Source organism: Rhipicephalus microplus, unplaced genomic scaffold, assembly GCF_043290135.1.
Source record: "Rhipicephalus microplus isolate Deutch F79 unplaced genomic scaffold, USDA_Rmic scaffold_16, whole genome shotgun sequence".
NCBI classification, from domain to species: Eukaryota; Metazoa; Arthropoda; class Arachnida; order Ixodida; family Ixodidae; genus Rhipicephalus; species Rhipicephalus microplus.
In genome coordinates this window covers 7,952,329-7,973,955 of record NW_027464589.1, presented here as the reverse complement: position 1 = coordinate 7,973,955, position 21,627 = coordinate 7,952,329, and the positions used below count along the sequence as shown (strand labels likewise).

Genomic DNA, 21,627 nt, shown 5'->3' with positions numbered 1-21,627 from the left:
CACGTTGGTTGTTCTTCCTTTGCAAGTAAGAAGTTGTGTGTCAAGTGTGTGTCCAATGCGAAGTCGGCATAATACAACTTCGATAAACCGTTGTTGGTGATGGCAGGTCTTCCATTCCCCGAGTATGGGTTTCACCAGGTTGCACCAGCTTATTGTTCGTGCAGGTGTCCCATTCTTGTTGCCATTTTGCTAGTAGAACCAGGCAACTGTTCTCTGGATATCTTTAAGGGGAATTTTCACTTTTCTTACTGTTTTATGGGCTGCCTGGGAAGCATACTTATATGCTTTTCCGTTTCCTGGTATCCCAACATGACTTGGGACTCAGGAGAAACGGATAGAGGCTGCCTGGCTGTTTAAGTATACCATGTTTAAAATGTCACCCACTATTGGCTCACATTCGGATTTTATATGTAGTGCTTTTAGTGTGCTTAGTGAGTCGGTGTATATGATTGCTTTCTTGTATTTTCCAGCGATGATTTTCCGAACTGCTTCGCTCAAGGCATAGGCTTCAGCTGAAAAAATGAAAAAACTACGAGGTACTTTCACAGAAATTGCGCTTTTTGTCGTCGCGATCCCAATACCCATGTAGTTTTTCTGCTTCGGAGCCATGTGTGTAAAATTCTTCATAATTGCTATATTCGTGCTAAAGTGTATAAAATTCTTGGATTATGTGTTCTGGTGGGGTGCTTTTTTTGTTAAAACGGCTTAATGAAAATTCGCATAGCAGCGAGAGGTTGAACCGTGGCAACAGTCTTGGTGGTTTAATAGCGACATCTAGTGATCCATCAGGAATGGCATAAAAGCAGCAGTATTCCTTGAAACGTAGGACAAGTGGTTTGATTAGGTTCAGTTTGTGATTGAGGTAGTGTAAGCGTAAGTCACACTTTGCGGCAATTTCGTAGCCAATGTGTTCAGGTGACGATCTTATTCTTAAAACATATGACAAAGTTAGTAACGCTCTTCGATCGCATAGAGGGGGCTCATTGCATTCTACGTATAGACTTTCCACAGGTGATGTTCTGTAAGCACGACTGGACAGACGGAGGCCGAGGTTGTGTATAGGGTCAAGACGGCGTATGTATGAGTTCCACACCGAGTCGTAGACTACGCATCCGTAGTCTAAAATGCTACGTACAAGAGATCGGTAAATGTGTATATGGCAGAGTCAACCCCAGTGCTTATGTGAGAGTACTTTGAGCACGTCGAGTGCTCTGTTTGCCTTAGCTTTCAGTGCGTTTATGTGTGCCAGAAAGTTTCATTTTTGGTCGAATGTGATTCCTAGAAATTTGTGTTCTTGTTTTACCGGCATGTTGATGTTGTATAGTTTGAGCGCGGGTTCAGAGAACAATCCTCTCTTTTGCGTAAAGAGAACAGCCGTGGTTTTTTGGGTTGAAGAGCTGAAACCATTTTGGTCGGCCAAATTTATAAGCAGATTTACAGTCAACTGCCGATATTTCGGACCCTCAAGGGAGCAAAAAACCGTCCGAAAATTTGGGCAGTCCGAAAAAATGAAAGCAAGCAAAAAAAACTCATTATTTTACTGATAATTTTTAATGCAAGCAAAAAAAAAACGCATCCTTTTGCTAATATTTCTCAATGCAAGCAAAAAACGCACAATTTCATCGATATTTCTCGGATCAAGAGGGTCAAGGTCGAAGTACCAGACTTCCGGAACTCTGCCAAAGCATCAGTGGGATGGCTCTGAAAAGAGCCGTTAAAAAAAGAAAATGCATGCAGCCGACAGCGGGTGCCATCAGGGCAGCCGGTGTTAGAGCTGCAGTGGCTTCAAAAACTTGTTGATCCTTGTTTGAATGGCGTTCCGCTTGCATATGATCACATTTGCCTCGATCTGAGCAAGGGTCATGTCATCACAACGCACGACACTGGCTATACAGAACATAGGTGGCACGACGTTTATTCCAGGTCAGCCAGAGCTTCGGCGAACCCAAGCTCCCGTGCAGCGCGAGCGACATGAGACCGGCGAGCTGCGCTTCTTGCTGGTGATAATGATGTTAGTCACCGATGACACAGTTTCGCATGTTTGAAACCTTTTTTTGGGGGCTACTGGGGCATACGACTTAACGCTCGAACAACGCAAAGCCCTTCTGCTACATAGCCTGGCAGGGTACGTACAGGTTTCCAAGAGAAAAATTCAAGGACTTTTCAAGGACCTTTCAACAAATTTAAATAACACGGTTGTAGTTCACGATAAACTTTATTGCACAGTTTTCCTAGATTAGAAGTATCGAAGCTCAGGGCAGGTCTTACAGTTTCTTTTTTCTATTTGAGTTCTAATGCCATTAGGTTCATCAATCTTGAATTTCGCAGTCTTTCGCAAGCTATTGGACTTCACTACATGCTTGATGTCACCAGTTGCTTCTGCCTTTTCAGCAAAGCCATCAGCAAAGGTCATTAAATCAGCAACAACTGCTGCAAGTTTCTTTCTCTTCAGCTGCATGCATTCAACTTCCTCCATAATCAGGCGTATTTTTGTCTGCCTTGAATTTTCTTGGCACTTTTCCTTCTCTCACTCTACCATAGCGCAGCCTCGCTGCAGACACAGCCAATCTGAACTCTTTTGTTATGGCGACATTTAATACGCCACCTGCTCTTTCCACTGAGTCACATATGACACGCTGCGAAATATACCACAAACCCTTCAAGTTCTCCACGGAGATTTGTCGGTTAACGCTAGACCCCCGTTCCACACTTTCTTTTCCATGGCTGAAAACAAGAAGGAGCTTGGTTGTTTTCCATATCTTTTTGTAGGAAGGGTGGAAGCTCAAGAATTCGCGAAAACTCACCCAGCCTGCTAACACTCCTCTCACAGAGACGAAGCTCATGCTTGAACTCTTCCAGCATTTCGGTGTACTCTGCAAGTACACATTGCCGCCGGCTGTCAGTCAGTCTTCCTGCTATGGTCAAGATGTCTAGCACCTTTCTTAAGCCCACCAGGCACTGATCCAGCTTTGAGCACTTGAGCCAGGGTCTATAGCAGACAGGTTTCGAACCAAAGATGACTTCAAGGTACTTCATTCCACTATTTTCTTGGCCACAGTTACCAAAAATTGCTTGAAAAATTGCTTCTGAATTGAAATGCATCCTTTGCACTAGCTTTTGAATCCTTCAGTGCTTGTTCACACTTGGGACCAATATCCACTTTTTCAACTTAAATGTTGTTAATAGAGTTATCAACCTCCACCCTCAGCAGACCACCAACTCCTCCCAATGACAACAACACTGAGGCTTTCAGGAATTTTGAAAGAAGCTTCCACAAAATACTTTCAAGATCTCTCCCAAGAAAAAAAGATCATGGGTTTGTCGGATTGAAAGTCTTTCAAGAATGGCTGAATAATCAATGCAACACTGAGGGTGAAGTTCAGTTTTGCCAGTGTCAAGGAGTCGCGACAAAAGCTATGCACAATTTTCAAAGCTATGCAAGATCGGCTGCTTGCTTCTTGCAGACTCCACATATTTCTTTATATCATTCCAAAGAAGCAAAGCTCTCTCAATCGTAATTGTGTTTTCCACCCATCGATGGGACACAAACGCCAGAGGAAATTTGTTCTGGAAAGTCGCGGGTGAAAAATCATCCTTTCGTGCAGGTGAGTCATGGAAGAGTGCACTCGTGCTTGACAGTAGAATGTCGATGCCCCACTTAGAGGGTGAGACGCCTGCTTCGTAGGCATTATGGACAGCATGGAAGCCACGCGTACCCAAGTGGGACATTGGACTGGGTGGTCTTCTTGAAAATGAGCTTGCATGTTCCTAAAAAACTTAAGGTTGACATTTGACCCGTCCATAGATATCTGAAGAATCTTGCCAGGTGGCAAAGGCTCCAACGCCTTCAGTAGTAGTACGTCCAGCATATCGTCTGCTGTGGGGTGCCCCATGAAAGCAGAAGTGTAGTATCTAGTGACCACCTTGTGTGCCGAGTCCCAATATCGCATTTGCAAGTCCCTTTGCTTTTCTTGCAGGAAGTCATTCATCGCCTCGTCGAAAAGTACAATGTAATATTCAGACTTCTGTACCTCTTCTCGCCAAGCACGACAAGAAAAATGGCCTGAGTCCATGGCACACAAAATACGCACATTTCTTCTCGTCGCAACAAAATGATTTGGCCCCCTCACTGCCAGGAAACATGCGCTTGAACAAGTCACCAGTTTGAGCCAACGATCTGTACGAGTAGTAGAGTGTAATAACTTTCAGTGCCCACTGAATTTCGGCATCGGTGACGACATCGTGCGACTTGCAGGCGCTGCTAATATCGGTCGCTTGAATGGAGCCGAGCTAGTGGACTGCTCACTTGAGCTTGCCGTCAAATAGGCCTGCATCGCGTTTATAGAGGCCATTTTCACAATTCCACTGTGCTTGGTGCTTTTTGCGTGGCTTTTGAGAGCAAATTAACCCATATAAGCGACGTCGAAGCTGTTTTTGCACAATGTGCATTTTGCAAACTGGGGGTCCCATACATCCCATGCATTATCATTGTTGCTGATTCAGGCGTTCTGGAACTTGCATTTCCCACGCAATACTGCATATTATGCCACCTGCATGCACGATGATGCGATCACAAAGCACACAGCAACCAACATGTGCAAAACAAAACACCACCGGAGCACGAGCAAGCATCGACAAGCTACACAGCCTACAATATGGCCAACAGATGATACTGAGGTGGCCGAGGCTATCGAGTATGTGCTGCACTTTTTTTTTCTTTTTTTGCAAGTTGCTGGGCGATACCACTAAGCGAAGCCAAAAGAAAACCTTCTAAGCATTAGTAAAGTCTACTGCAATAAGCACATTCGTGCAACTTTTTTTTCCGGAGCTCGAAATTCTGTAGCCTCATTGTGGCCATCAGATTATGGCTTCTCGCCAACCTAAGCCAAAGCAAGCCAGATTAAAAAAAAAAAAAAAAAGGCGCTGCGGGTGTGCGCATGCCCATCTCATACGGGCGTTAGATCGTGTTTGACTTCGCAATCGCGGTGTCGCAGTATGCGATAAGCAATGATGTTTGCCTGGCACCACGCTCAACTGCTGTGAATTGCGAGTCGTACAATTGGGCCCTGTGAAAATCCGCAATATTAGAGGGTCTTCAAGGACTCAAACGAAAATCCAGGACTTTCAAGGCCTGGAAAACGAATTTTTCAATTTCAAGGGTTTTCTAGAATTTCTACGAACTGTGCGCACCCTGCCTGGGAATTGAAGGTCAGCGTATTTTCTTCACACTGCCACTCATGTCTCCAAAACCACCCCACCGGGTACTACCGCGACTGAGACCGATGACGTCAAAAAGTTGGCTGCTGCCCCATCACCATACGACCGAGCCATCGCTGCATTGACTCAGCGTTTTGTCTCGAGAGGCAATATTGTCGTCGAACACCATAGCTTCCACTATCGCACCCAGGAGCCCAGCGAGACTACACAGGAGTACATCGCCGTTTTACAGGAGCTTGCTGCTCCATGTTCTTTCTTTGCCACAAACGACTTTCTTCCGCAACCAGTTCGAAGACATCTCATCAGAAAATCTTCAAGAATGTCTGCTTTAATAGGGGTCATAGTTCTCTTTTTTTGCGTGCCGTACTCTTGGCATGGCAACTCCGGCAGGCAGCTCAGCAAGTTTGTGAGCTTGTTCCCGGGCACGTTCAGCAGGTGACTTTGTGAGGTGGTCGTTTTTGAAGAGGTTCAACACAGCCATGCTCGTCTTCCTATTGGTTATCGTCGCCGCAGCCAAGCTTCCGTCGACAGCTGCCCGCCAACGCCGAGCTTCGTTGTCCTCCTGTCTTGCACAAGGTCGGCGCTGTTTTCACTGCGGTTGCATTGGGCACTTCCACTCAGTTTGCAACAGGCAACAGCGTCATTGCACTGCTTCTTTTGGAGAAGTCGACTGCCAGGACTTGTCCAGAAATGCTGGAGGGTTAAACGTTCTTACTGCGGCCGATATTGTATGAGCCGACATTCTCGCTGACGTTTTCATCACCAGCAAGTCGTTTCTTGTTGACTCGTAATTGTCTCTTTCAATTCTGGAAGAGAGCATTTTCAAGCAAAATTTTCTCAACGAGTCGCTCCTTTCCGCTCCACGAGTGAAGCCGCTCGATTAGTCCGAGCGCTGCATTCCCGTACATGGTTGTTTTTTCACAGAAGTCACGTTCAAGAGATGCTCAGCCTATCTCCTGTTCTACACAGTGGCGCAAAGTACATCATTCCTCAGAATGGATGCTATCAAAGTTTTGGACCTGCACACTGAAAGTTCGTCCCTGCATTGCTTTGAGACATCTGCCTTGCAAGCGACACTTGACGCTGCCCAGCTCCCGGGCTTGTGCTAAGTTTCCCCGGCTAACCTCCTTTCGAAGACCTTGTCCAGCGAGTTCGGCTTTCTCTTCGGCACAGGCCTTGGGTTTGTCAAGGGCTTCGTTCATCACATTAAGACTCGACTCAAGGTGCTTTCTGTAGCATCGAAACTTCAGCGCCTTGCACTGACACTCCAACCTCAAGTTTCAAAAGAACTCTATAAATTGGAAAAACTGGATGTCATCGAGCGCATTAATGCCGCGGAGTGGGTGTCCTCCATCGTTGTAGTAAGGAAGGACAGTGGTATTAGACACCAAGTTGACCTTCGAGAACCTAACAAAGCTGTCATCACTGATAGCTTTCCACTTCCTCACACAGAAGAGCACACCCTCGTCAGTGCAACAATTTTCTCTAAGTTGGATCTTGCATTCGCCTATCCCCACCCAAGTTCTGCTGCCACCCGAGAGCCACGACTTGACTGCATTCGTGACTCCCGACGGCCTGTTTTTGTTTTTGTTTTTTCAAGTGCTTCCTTCGTAAAACAAAATGCCACTGTATTCGGCCACACAGAAGAAGAGCACTTGATGAATTTAGCTGCAGTTCTCAATCCCACCAAAGCCACTGGGCTCAAGCTCAACCACAAGTGCACCTTTAAGTGTCAAAGAATTGTCTTTCTTGGGACACAGGGCCACAGCCTAAAGCATTTCACCACTGCCTGAGAAAGCTGCTTTAATACTGCACACAGCTGCTCCTACTGATACTGCTTGCCTGCGTTCATTTCTCGGCTTAGTGGAGTACTACGCCAAGTTTGTTCCCTGTCTTGCTGAAGTTGTGGATCCGATGCATGCTCTGCTCCGCAAGAATAAAGTCATTATGTGAAGTGATGCCGTTGACGCTGATTTCCCGAAGGTCAAGTTCTTGCTGTCATCCAGTAGAGAACTGTAGATGTTTAATGCAGCTCTTCCGGTAGTTGTTTGCACGGATGCATCTGACTGAGGCCTTGGGGCTTTTCTTCAGCAAGTGGATGGGTACCAGCTACGCACAGTCGCCTTTGCATGTCGCACTCTATCCACATCAGAGAGGAAGTATACACTTGAGGAATGGGAAGCACTTGCCTGCGAGCGTTTAGGTTAGGTTAGGTTAGCTTCATGCTTTGTACAGACCACCAAGCCTTGGTTTCCCTGCTGTCATCTCAAAGCTCAGGAAGACATTCTCTTAGCATTTCATGCTGGTCAGAAAGTCTTATGCACTATAATTATACGGTGGAATAACAGGAAGGCTCATAAAATCAAGTTGCAAAGTTGCAAATGCCCATTTTGCAGGAAGATGCCTTGGTCAATGGCAGTGGTGTCTCTCATTGCCCATCTCTGTCTCTCCACAGAGCAGTTCCAGCAGTTCCTGCGTGAGAATGCTACATGGGAACAAGTAAAGGCTTACATCTCATCATCTTGGCCTCCTCAAAGTCCACCTTATGTGAACTACAGCCATTTTTTCCTGTGCTTGAAGAACTGTCTGTGGTGATCGACGACTTGCTTTTGCATGGAGAACGCCTTATCCCACAGGTCATTTTTTCTGCCCACAAAACATTTCCTGGGATAGTTCACACCAAGGCACGACTACGACTCCTGTAAACAAGTGTAAATTTAAGGGCTCATTTTCTTAGACACAACATTAATGAGAAGTAACAGACAGCATACCTGCAAAGTTCAAGGATTCTGAATCTGGGAGATTTCCGCAGCAGGGGGGGGGGGGGCTGAACTATTTGCTTCTATTTTTTTTCTGCACAAAAAAAAACCCCCAAGGACAAACAAAAAAACATCGCGAAGAACAAAAGGGGTGGGGGTCTCAATCGCAAGCACAAACATCAGCCTTGCGGTTGGCTTAGAGTGGCTGAACACATGAAGGTAGTGTTTCCCACTAAGGCGAGAGTCTCAAAGGATCAACACAACTAGCAGAATACTTCCTTCAAAACAGCTCGTATATGTCTTACTGGGACACATGAACGGACGAGACGGCGCAGCTGGCTGCCACAAAAGCGCGGGTCAAGGCTTTGTTCCCTACTAGATTATTTTGACAGGAATGCCAAAACGTGTCTGGCCCCTTTGTCATCGACAGTCTAGGCTGGTCTTTTGCTGTCGCCGTCACCGCCGTCATTCACCGTATATGTATAGTTATCAATATATATATTAACACTCTAAAAAGGAAAAAAAGATGCCCGCGATTGCAATGCACCCACGTGCGCTTATCTCTGATGCCTACTTTACCCCACGAATTTGGGGGGGGGGGGGGGGTTGATGCTTGTGCATGCACGCTTATCTGTCGGTGGGGAGAATCGCGCGCCTTCAGCTTGCACTGGAACGATTGCGTTAACAAAGATATCTTCGGTCTATACACAGGCCCCATTTGCAAAAAGCGCGTGCTTTTCGTAGACAGCGAGGTATAACTGGGACACTTGTTAGTTTGTACTCATCTGTACTTCTGATTATGTATCGAGCATCTTTTTTTTTTTTTTGTTTAAACAGGGCGTTACGTGTCAAGCGGTAAACGTTGTTAGTTCCCTCTCGTCTTGTGTGTATTGTTTTCATGCGTCATTTGTGCGTGAGCAGTGCGCTGCGCCTTTCGATCTGCTTGCCATTGCCAGAGTGACATTCAAAGTTGTTGCTGTCGCATTCATTGCTTCGCCCTTGCGGCGAAACTGCAACTTTTTTTTTTTATCTACTGCTTTTAGTCTACCACTGCGTGCCCTCGAAGCTCGTAGATCGCTATCGTGCCGCCACGACCGCGATGTTGTGCTCGGCAGTTGCGGCAAATGGTAGTTCCTTTTTCAATCCCCGTGCGCTTAACTCTGCACACGCCTTCAAAACAAGGTCGTTTTATTCCGTCTACGATCACATCTGCCGCGGTTTTGTCCGCAGGGTTTGCGGAAAGCAGCGTTGTTTTGACTGGTTGAGTGTTGGAGGCACGCACACTTTCGGGACTCTGTCAGTTACGTCGTCGTCATTCATGATCGCGTCAAAAGGGACCACGGCTTCGTCAACAGTGGTTGTGGCAACGACAATCACGCACATTGTAAAAGACAGTGCGTGCGCCGGTCGCACGTGTACTTCCGAAGCTTAGAGTACACTGCTGTTGGCCTTTGTTCAACGATTTCTGTACTAAAGTTCGTATCACCTGCCGCGATTATGAAATGGGTTTGGAACATTCGAATTCAGGCCTAATAGACATAGTGAAATTTCGCTGAGGAATTTCACGAATTCGTATCTGCCACGGTTTCGCATCACTGAGATTCTACTGTACGTTTAGATGAACGCCTCTTAAACTCATTCATAATAAAATGGGTAGGGTCAAAAAGCCTGGAGCCGATTGAACTGCTTTTTTGTCAAGGCGGCTGGATCACGCACAAAGATTTCGATTTCCGGGAAATTTTCATGACAACCGTACAAACGAAAGAAACGGTCCAAGTCCGGGAGACTTGGCAAGGTATGGTGACAGTGATGCCAAGGAAGGTATGGGAAAGCTAATGGAAGTGATTGCAATGTACGTGTGAAAAAAAAAAAGTGGCCAAATGGATAGCTTGCCACTGGCAGGGACCGTAACAGCACAGCAAAAAGGGCTGACAGCATCAATAAATGAAATAAAATGGATAATTACTATAACTAACATCCCCTATACATTCCTTCATTACCATTTGTTTTTACAAAAGACAAATGAGCCACTGAATTTTTTCGTTCACAATGCTTACCATCTTGAGCACTTGCTGGGAGAAGTTGTGGTTGATGAAGGTCGCCTCCAGGGCCAAGTTGCGTGGAGCATTGATGCTGTTGCCCTCCTCGTGCGGAGGCTCTGATGCCGTTTCGTTCACCGTCAACAGGTCTGCACGTTCAACATTACGCAAGGTGAATTATTAGGCACAGACATTCTAGCTCTACCAATATACACACTTAAGAGTAGTTATCACCACAAAAGCCAAGCTGCTGCAAATAACGCTGAGTAAACCTGCCCATTGAATAATACGACACACCCTTCCTTGCTATGTTTCATGTTGCCGGCGCATCGCACATGCAATACTGCCTTGCGCGATCCACGCCAGAATGCCTGGCAGCACAAACACGACAGTAGAGTTTATTCTGAATCAAACTCGTCCATCAGCGATAATGCTCAATCGTTTGACACCACATGTATAAATGTCAACGCGGGTTGCCTCAGACCAAATTATCTACAGCCAACACCCTGTTTGTCGCTATTAATGTACAGTGCATTTTCCTATAGTCTGACTCTTTGTTTCTAGGCCACAAGTTCAGCCAAATGAAAATTTTAATCTTGGACACTCCGCCTGCTGCTTTGGTCTACGTCACAACCTGGTGAAGATGCTGCTTCCTTCATCTTCTGAACGCCCCCATCAAACTGTGAACCCAGCTCAAATGCCAAAGAAGACATCGACGCCAACCCAGAGCAGCGAGCAAGCCACAGATAGCAAGGTCCACCACCAGAGTTTGGGCCTCTGCCTGAAAAGAACCAGCAGACCAAGAACCTGACTTCAACTGCAACGACGATGAAAGGTCCTGTGCCGCCTGCACCCATCTTGCTCCGATAACCGAGGAAGCCGCCAACTTTCCACGATTCAGCACTCAACACATGGAAGCCTGACTTGTGACATAGATCCTTGTCGCTGCCTTTAAGTGGAGCAGATAAGCTGCCAACAAGTGTGCTTTGCCTTGGAAGATGCGGCTAGGACATGGTTAACCAAGAATGCATCCTGACGGGACATTTTTCGTACCAGATTCCTGGCCACATTCCTTAGCATCATCTGCAAGGAGAGGCCTGAGGCTCTGCTCGAAACCTGCATCCAGCTTACGAACAAAAACCTCGCACCATTCAAGGAAAAAATGACCAAGCTGTTTCACCATGCATACCCAACCATGGCCGAGAAAAAGAAAGTTCACTTCCTAAAGTGAGGAGTGAAGCAGGAACTCTTTGCAGGACTGATGCGGAATCTGCCAAACAGTGTCAAGAATTAGTGTCGGATGCGACAACAACTCAAAAGACAGTTCAAATGCGCACCTGATGGCACAATCGTCGCCCGACGGCAAAGCTGTATATGCCCTTTGCTCCAATGAGCTGCACGAAATAATCCGAGTGATCATGAGGGAGGAACTGCGGAAGCTACTGTACATGCCCTCTGCTCCAATGAGGTGCTTGAAATGATCAGAGTGATCGTGAGGGATGAACTGCGGAAGCTATTGCCCTCACCACAGCCTCAGTTGGACTTTATCGCAGATATTGTTCACGAAAAAACCCAGAAGTCAGTCACTTGGTGCCCCTGAACTGTAACAGTCTCAGCCCCAAGCCATGAACTATGCTGCTGCAGCACGACACTACGCTTCCCCGCCACGTCACGAGGCTGCACCATCGCACTTCTGCAGCCAGGCGCTACCCCCCATTGCCACTGACGCCATACCGTCCAAATGTCAGCCAGTGCAATGCTCCGAGGAACCGGCGCGTGACATGCCTCCAAGCACCGGCTACTCTGCTACCACTGCGAAGAAGCTGGCCACACCTGCCACCGCTGCCAGTACAGACAAATGGGGCCATAAGATTTCTTCGCCGACACACTGCCTTTGCAGCCAGGTAAACGACATCTTGACATAGTTGATTGCATCACCAGAGCTCAGTGGCAAAGACGAACATATCCTTTATTATCACCCAGTGGGGACGAGCAATTCACACAGCAAATCAGCACGCACGGTACAGCGAGCCGCCCGGCAGCGATGGCGTGGGCAGCATAGGCGCCGCGCTGCATGCAACTAACCAGATGATCAGAGTCCACGCGATCGGTCTGTTTCCATGAAACTCTCAGTTGTCACAGTATAGAAGAGCGCATACATATTGCGGAAACCAGATAGTGTCCGTTCTGTCGCTATTTAAATCGCTGCGTCTCCCGGGCTGTTTAACGGTTTTGAAATGTTCCTTGGCATTGCCACTGCGCGCTATAAAATGATTGTGCGAGAGTGCCAACCGAGTATCTTTTCCGCACTTTGGCAAAATGAAAGAAGACTTTCTGGTGGGTACTTCCGGCAATAAATAAACATCTGCTGCGGTACTGTACTTGTTTATTGGTTGCGATGGCACATTTGTACTTGTAAACTACCACTGTCGTTAAGTGCATGATCATGCCTCATTCCCAGCTGGTAAAAACTATTGAGGTTGCTCATACTGGCGCCACCACTTTTGTGGTGAAACCACAGCGATAAAAGTGATGAGACGAGCAAGCCCTACGAATGAACAGAATAAGAAGAATAAGATAGATATGGATGTGGCCACATTCTTTGTGTAGCCAACACTCACTGTTCCTCGGTCGACGATAATAAACGGCTAACCCTTTATTGATGAGTGTAGCCCACATGCAACATAGCAAAAAATATTTTCTTCACATGGAGTTTTGGTTTTCTGCAGCCTTTATGTTTTTGCTAAGCCCTGCCAACAACCATGCTACATAATTGTATGGCGTCCTCTCGCGAAGCAAGTTGAAATTCACAGAAGAGGAGAAAGAAGTTTGGCGCGTGAATGACTGCAGGGCGTGCGTCGACACCACGTCAACCTGGAAACGCCGATTTCGTGATGAGCACTATTTTTTTCTCCCCAACATTGCATAGTTATTCAGAAGAACTCTGTATCTTGCACAATGACGAGTTACATATACAGGAATCGGAATTTGTGCCCGCAGCATGGCGCCGCGTGTTTGTTGCCTGTAGACAACACCAGGCACTATGCCGCGTTTCGCATTTCGCTCAGAAAATGATGTGGTGGCTTTGCTGAGAGTGCGTTGTGTGCCTCCCTGGCATGAACACTTCACGGCATTATGCAAGAACCAAGAACCGGTCACTACTCACTTATTTTGGACCTGGGCGTATTTTACGGCCAAAGAGCCGCAAAGGTGCCTCCCGAATGCAGTGATGACTCTGACCTCGAATCGAGCGACGATGAACCAGAAAATAGTGGTTCAGCGCGGGCATGTAAGTACTTTTTATTGAAATAGCCAGAAGTATTCAGACATTCAAGATGCAAATGCCGTTCTGTCTCGAGATAGGATGCGATAGGGAGAGGGGGGAGACCTGGCGTGTTTGGTTAGTAACGCATTTTTCGCACCTTTGGACGCGAAGGTATCATGTATAACCCTGATTACGCTCTTGTTCCATACAATGAGATCAGGCTGGACATGATCGATCACTTTCCAACGTTCTCCTAAAAGAAAGGTCGCTGCAAATACCCGAAATACACAGGTATTACACGGGTAATGCGCAGAAAGGGCAATGTGCATCTCTGTTTCCCGACAGGAAAAGAGTGCCTCAAGAAATTTCACACTGACCCATAGGGGTCATGCAATGAAGCCTGCTTTAAGCTTCATGTTTAGTGTTGCCCACAGGCAACAAAGCTGTATCTTGGCAACCAAACATAGCAACTTTTTTCTTTGCAAAGTGTGCAATGTATTCCTACTATCTTAACCACAAAAATATAAGAAATAAATGGTTTTTTGAAATATTTAATGTCTCATTAATAAAGGGCTAGATGTGGCGATTTACACTTTCAATCGACAATTATCACGTTAATTGTGCACAGCCCGACACAGCAGGTTAGATTAGCGCCGCACTTCCACCCATGACCAACCTATGGAGGCGCAGTTGCTGTACGATGAAACACCGAAGATCCGCTGCCGACCACACCGCAACGAAATATAAAAAACCAGCCGCAGTCCAAATGGGTTCCCGACATCGAAACTTCGCAGAAAGCCTTTCGCTACAACATGGAAACAGGGGAAAAAACATATATAGCTGTGATTCGATGCCACAACCTCACCTCAACGTGAAAGGATGAACTAGCAAAGCTCAAGGATTTTTTGAATGGCCACAGTGTGACGGCTTTCATCGATACTGGAGCAGACTATTCCGTCATCAGTCGGCTATTTCTCACGAAGTTGAACCAACTTCGTGAGAAATACAGCTTGGGAATGCCCCAAAATGCGGAGAGCTGGAGGTCTCCTAGTAACGCCACCAGGAGTCTGTACAGAGTCTCCATTAACCAGATTTATCCTGCAAGCTTCGTAGTCCTAGTGTTGTTTGAGAGACATAATCCTTGATATGAACTTTTTAGGCCTTCATGGCGCAATCATCGATCTGAGATCAGTGCAAGACAATAACGCTAACCTCAAAAAAGTGCCACCCCTGAACAGACCACCCGGAAAGTACGCCTTAATTCGATGTCATTAGGACCATGAGAAATCTTCGAATTAAATGGGTTTTCAAATTGCTGGAACATTAAAAAGTGGGATGCAAGGAACTTCGAATTATTCCAAGTAATCAGGCAGGGGTGCAACAGCCAAAATAAAATTTGGAGCAATTTCTGGAGCATCAAAATGTTACTCTTGAAGTACTAAAACCCAAACTTTGAGCAGGTTACAGGGGAAAAAGGAATATTTTTATCACGAAAGACCAAATTTGGAGTATTACCAAAAGGAATGCTTACATTTCGAAAAAGAAGATATGTACAAACAATTAAACATCCCCTAAATCGTGCAGAGTGAGTATGAGCATAATACCTCTATTTCAACACAGGAGTATTTTGAACCACCCCAATCAGCAAACAATGATGAAGTCCACATTAGCGTTTGCCACGCCGGTCAAATCCTATGACAGACTGTGAGTATTCAAATGTGAATCTGCCAAGCTGGTGACCTGAGCAGTGGCGGGAAAAAAATGGCACCCAGTTTTCTTTGATTTTCGTAGAGCTGTAAAAAGTGCTCCAAACGATTGCCAGTAACTTTTTTAGATGTCAGCAATCATACCGGTGCTCACAGTTATGCTGCGTATACACGCATGAGTGACTGAGCAAAGTGCTATGTCTTGTGACCACTTAGGTGGACCAATGGCCCCTTTCGAAATGAAAAACTTCTGCGCTCATTTTGTGGAGAGGGCCCGAGATGGTGCCAAAGTAACTGTGGCTGAGGCGAGCTATCATGTGTGGTCGTTTCGAGGTCACGTATGCCACCCGAAATGGATAAAAATTTAAGGGGAGACACGAGTATGGGAGGCCGAATATTTTCCGAAAAACCGATTTTTTGAAGTATTTTTTTCGTAATCATTAAGGTCTAAGGAAGCTGTTCTTAAAATATTATAGCCCTGTAATGCGTATTTGTCGAGTTATTGGGTCGCAAAATCAGTTTGATGACCATTTTCGCTTCCGAAACCACCTCAAAAACGGTCGTATTCAACGCCGCAGCGCGCGAGAACCGCACCAAGTAGTGTGGCCATTTTGGTCTCATTTTAAAGACGCATTTTTGGATTATCTGTTCCTAGCAGAAGAACGTTTTTCATCTAGCAACAATGCAGCTATCGCGCATAAAAAAAAACTGAATACTCGCACATCATTGGTGCGTTTTTGTCACGTGGGACAGTTCCCGGTTTCTTATTGGACACAAAGGGATTCGTCTACTAGACAGCGGCGTGCTAGCCGCCATTTTGCGTAGAGGCCTAACAACGGCTGTGCATTCGGTGCCATGGCAGGCGGTCATAGAAATTTCCGGAGTGCTCATGCGTTCGGAAAAAGGTGAAAACGGCGTCCGAGAGCCCGCACCTTATCACCAGCGAGACCTTCTGCCGCCGAGAACTCGGAAGAAGCAGGCTGTGCCAGCGCTATCACCGCCGCGGCACCCACGATCGCGGACGCGATAGCCCCGTCCCAAGATCACACGAGAGCTGTGTGTGTCGACACTTCTTTGGTTTCCGACGCTGAAAAAGTGGCCATCGAGTGTCGTGCGAGCGATGTTCTGCAAGATCTTTCATCGAAGTCTGCCACAAAACGCAAGCGGTCTTTTTTTCGAGACTCGGATGGAGCCGCAACGCCTGGTACGCCGTTCACCGTCGTTAGCTTAGAGTTGGTCAATGAGTTCTTCAGTGTTCTTCAGTGTATGAAGTGCGGTGTGTGTGGCGGGCCTGGCAGAATCTCCAAAGAAGACCGTGAATATGGCATAGTCGCGAAACTTGTTCTCCCGTGTGACGAGTGTGGTAAACTGAGGACCGTATGGAGCTCGCCGAGAGCCGGGGGGGTATGCAGCGCACAGCCCCTTCGAAATTAACGTGCTCGCCGTTCGCACGGCAATGAGCACAGGAAACGGGCAAACTGCGCTCAACAATACTTTTTCCGCCCTAAATATTTCACGGAGAGGCCTGCACACCAAGACATACCAGGATTATGTGAAATTGAAAATGAACCCTGCCGCGCAAAAGGCTGCCGCGCGCGTTATTGACGACTGCGCGAGCACCATGAAAACGGTGCATTCCGAACTCAACTATAGAAATTCTAGAAATATCGCCGTTTCCTTTGATGGGACTTGGCTGACCAGGGGCCACTCATCCCATATTTGTGTAGGGACCGTGATTGAACTATTCACGGGTTATGTGCTCGACTTCGTCGTCCTATCGAACTTTTGTTTGGGCTGCCAGCTAGGGCCGAAGGAGGACAACCCAAGATATGCAGAGTGGCTAGCTGGTCACACTTGCCAAAAGAATACCTCCAGAAAGCCAGGACAAATGGAGGTGGAAGCAGCACAAATTTTATTTGTGCCGCTCATTGGAGAGACATGGGTTCCGCTACACAACCATGTTGTGTGATGGAGACAGCCCGGCCTTCACAACAGTCTGCAGGAGGCACAGGTATATGGCTTCCTGCCAATAGAAAAAGAGGACTGTGTCAACCATGTGCATAAGCGCATGGGCACAGCACTTCGAAACCTCCTGCAAAAACAAAGAGCCGAAGGAAAGCCAAGCCTTGGCGGCAAGGGCAAACTGACATGCGAGCTGGTCACAAAGCTCACGTCATATTATGGATGGGCTTTACAAAGCAACCAAAGAAGCATTGAGGCCATGAATAATGCTGTCTGGGCAACCTTTTATCACGTAGCATCTACTGATGCAAGCCCTCAGCGCTCTCACTGCCCAACTGGTGAAGAGTCATGGTGCAAATACAACAAGGCTGTTGCCAAGCAGGAGACTCCTCCGAATCATCGCTACAACCTGCCGGAGTATGTGGTTGATGCCTTGCGGCCTATTTACACGCGCCTCTCTGACAAGAAATTGCTGGAGCGTTGTCAGCGAGGCAAAACACAGGACCCGAACGAGAGCCTGCACTCCGTCACCTGGTCGCTCGTGTCCAAAAACAAATACGCGTCGCTTTTCACCGTTGAAGATGCTGTGGCCGAAGCTGTCGCAAGGTTCAACGCTGGCAAAGGGAGAGCAGATGCCGCCATATTGAAGGAGCTGCACCTGCAGCAGAGTGTTGTGGCCACTGAAAGATGCTCAGAAAAGGACAGTCGCCGACTAGTGGCATCGGAGAAGAAGCATGAGCATGCTGAAAAGTTCAAGCATGCCATGAAAAGAAAGCACACCAAGGAGAATGATGATGACTACATTCCTGGTGGCTTCTAACATGGTTAATACACTGATTCACACCTTTTCTTGTTAAATATAAGTGCTCAGCATGTTCCTAAACTTCTTTTCTCGTTTTCTCAAAACAACATTTTTCATCACACCCTAAGCCATTGTCCACAGTATCTTTTGATGTAGCAGTCGGATTTTGATAATTCTTGCAGCATTTGAAAGCTTATACATTGATTAGTGCAAGAAAACCAAAAAAATGTAATATTTTTATTTACAATAGTGATTCAATTAGCGACAAACTTAAGCAACAGTTTCAGATTTCTAATGAGTATACTTGTTAAGGCCATAACTCTGGTACCAATGAAGCTAAAAATAAAATTATGATTTTGTTGCGCTCCCTGGCCTTCATGGAATGCTGTCATATCAAATTTGTAGCAATATTTTATGAGGAAGATATCAAAAGGCTGGGCAGAATGCAAGTTTATGTAACAGTCAACATTTAAAAATCTAAAAGTGATAGCAAGAAACTAATTGCATATTTGCTTTCAGCTGTGAAAAATACATACTGTATTGAAATTTCAGCTGGAAATACTGAAAATTCAAAAAGAAATTTTTCAGACCAGTGTCTCCCCTTAAAAAAACTGTCTCCGATCTGTAAAGCGCACAAAAACAAATAAATAAACGAAAGCAGTAAACAAATGTGAAATTTTGACGATACAACCACAGGTGTCAGTGAAAAATGTTCAATTCACTGCCTTTATGGTCCGAGATAGGCAGTTTGTTCCCGCATTCAAACACGTGAAAACGTGCATTTAAACATTCGGCATTGAAGTCTGTGGTGAACTCGCTACTGTAGCGGATGATCACCGCGGGTTCACGCTTAGCAAGCCACGGGGCCGCGACTCTGTCACCTACTCGCGTGTAGCGCACCGCTCCGTGCGCGCTCTACTAACAAGGCATTTGCGCGGCGCAGCACAGCAGACAATGTTCAAATAACAGAAATACACCAACACTTGATTGTCTTTGGCGGCACCCTGAGCAACAGTACAACGTCCGCTCCCGGGACGCGGAGAGCAAGGGCTCCCGCACACGAATGTTCACGATAAGGGGAAACCGCGAGCACGTCGCAGCAGGCAATGGCGAGCTTTGAAACCCCGGTCGGAAAAAGATCCTTTGCGGCTATGCTGCACACTCTCATGATGACCACTGGGCCTGGTCGCGAGAGTTAGGGCAAACCTCGTACGCGTAGGCCTACAGCAAGTGCGGCTTGGTGTGGTACGGCCACTTCAAGCACTAGGCACCGCTATTGGCTTAGCGGACGGTACCGAAGCTAGTACTCAAGTAAACACGCCTGCCGGGATGCCAAGCCCCCCGTCAGGCTACAGTTCGGCGATTCCCAAAGGGGACGCGAACGAAAGAAACACGTGCTTACCCGGCACCAACTAACAAAAAAAGAGACCTTAGCCGACGCGCACGTGACTCGGCCTCCTAATTCTCGTAGCGCCAGAGAACACGTCCGCGCCCACGCGTGGCGCCATCTATCAACACGTGCCGTTACCAGTGCACAGTAAGGGAAAGGGAACGGGTGTACGACTGAATACCCGCGAAATGGTCGCAGGCGCGCCTCAGATCCCAACAAGTGGCGTTCAAGTATGAGAGAGGACATTTCTTTTTGCTGAAGTTATCTTACCAGATAACAAAAATAGCCCATTGTCTGAAGTATTATGCTTTGCGTAAAAATGTTCTTTATACTTTCAGTGAGGTGATTGGCTGAGGCCATTGCTGAGCAGGTTTTTGGAGCAGCAAAATGTACTTTTTGGAGCAGGAAAAAGGAATTTTGGAGCAGCACAAAGCATACTTTAGAGAAAAGGCAATGGGATTTGGAGCCCCCAAAAGTGCCCTTCGAAGCAGGAAAAAAAAAGAGAGGCTTTACGAGCAACCAAGAGCATCAATTAAAGCTGAAAATAAACAGTTTAAAAGGCTAAAGGATACTTGCAGAGTAGAAAAATTAAACTTGTGACAACTAAAACAGCTGAATGAAGCGTAAGTAAGAAGCACTCTATCACATTCCATACATGTACAGCTCAGACTGCACATAGTGCAAGGCCGGCTATAAAGCGGAACTTTCTTACCCCCATTTATGTCATAAAACTCCATGTATATGCATATCACTTATTGCAAAGCCCCCAATATGCAATGTGGGTCAGATAAATGAGGTAATGACAAAGCTTCACAGCGACGAAGGCACTAGGAAGGAGGAAGCGGTGCGGAAAAAACTAATTGACATGAAGTGGAGCATTACTATAAAAGGAAGAAAGAAGTTAAATGGAAGAAGGTTAGCTTTGTAAAGCTTAAGTAACAGCGAAGCTGCTTCACCTTAGTAGCTTAACGTGGCCTCTTGACTCAAGCTAGGTCTTTGCTTGGCGTAGGCCGAGTCGAACCACAGCCTGTCATGCGAGAATGTCGAGAAACTTCAGAGCCACTAGTAACGAGCAGATCTGGCGTGGGCTTATCGTAACTGGTACTCAGTTCACGCCACGGCAGGCAAACTCCATTGGTAGTCCGGAATTGGCAGCGGTGGTGGCTCTTCAGTGTATGCGCGGCTGGGCCGGGGTAAACCCAGGTGGTGAGCAGCCAATGCAGATGTGATGTGGCCCCATCTAGCCACCGTAGCTGCTATAAACAATGGTGCAACATTTTATTTTTTTTTTTTTGCATAACCCTACGTTTTGCCTAGCTTCGCTCTTAAGAAACTTCGACCATTTCCTCGAAGGGTACCCTGATGCAGCAGCGGTGCGCACGGCATCGTGCGTTGAAACGGGCGTCTACGCTGGCGCTAGAACGGTTTGAAGCGAAACTCAGTGTAGCATTTACTCAAGTAAATGACCTTGCCATTTACCAAAGCGCTCGGCTTCGCTAACTCTGGCAACACCAGCGACGGCCAGATTAGGCCTAATCGCTGATTTGATTTGATCAATTTGTGGGGTTTAACTTCCCAAAACCACTAAATGATTATGAAAGACGCCATAGTGAATGAAGGGCTCCGGAAATTTCGACCACCTGGGGTTCTTTTAACGTGCACCCAAATCTGAGCACACGGGCCTCCAACATTTCCGCCTCCATCGAAAATGCAGCCGCCGCAGCCGGGATTCGATCCCGCGACGTGCGGGTCAGCAGCCGAGTACCTTACCCACTAGACCACCGCGGCGGGGCCAGGCCTAATCACATCGGTTAATGTTTCAGCGGACACAGGAGTGTCATCTTCCGGCGCACTCTTCATCGCAAACGAGCCAAAAGAGTGTTTCCACTCAGCGTGCGGAGAAAAGGGTAAAGCGAGAGAGAAGTGTTTGCGAGCAGGCGGAGGAGCCTGCAGCTGCGGGCGCTGCAACGAGCGTGCTGTGGGTGAGGGAGAGGTGAGAGAGAGGTGACGTCAGCCCGCACCTGCGAGGGAAGCGTGCGAGGGGAGCGGGACACTGTTCCGCAAACGAAAAGGCTTTGTGATGCGAGCTATCTTCTTTACCGCCAGCACGCGGACTTCTATGCTAGGCTGGCTTTAGTTGTCGCCGCTGTTTTCCTGACCCTGTACCTAACACTTTTTTCACGCATGCTGCCCTTAGTTAAGCTCGTGCGTGCTATATCGTTTGCGCCGATCTCATGTTTTCTAGTGAAAACTACCTGGAGTAGCTGCAAATCCGCAGGCTAGACCTAACGAGTGCTAACCACGTAACCACCCCATCAGTAGCACCCACAGATGCGCAGTTTGATGCAGAGTCAACGAAACGCTTTACAGTATTTGCACTTTCCCAGAGGTGAAGGGGTATGGAAACAACATTCCAATTGTGAAAGCAGCGACTTGCGACGTTAACAAAAATGAGAGCCTGCATGGTGCGTGTGCAATGTTCGAGTT

The 21,627-nt window shown here is 47.0% G+C and overlaps 1 protein-coding gene across 1 annotated transcript in view; it reads right to left on the bottom strand.

The window, feature by feature from the left end:
• eIF3d1 (eukaryotic translation initiation factor 3 subunit d1) overlaps positions 1-21,627 on the bottom strand; it is a 201,447-nt gene that overhangs the window by 42,436 nt on the left and 137,384 nt on the right. The window contains exon 8 of the mRNA XM_037417982.2: positions 10,034-10,164. Within this exon, the coding sequence (XP_037273879.1) occupies positions 10,034-10,164 (131 nt within the window). The remainder of the gene's footprint in view (positions 1-10,033; positions 10,165-21,627) is intronic.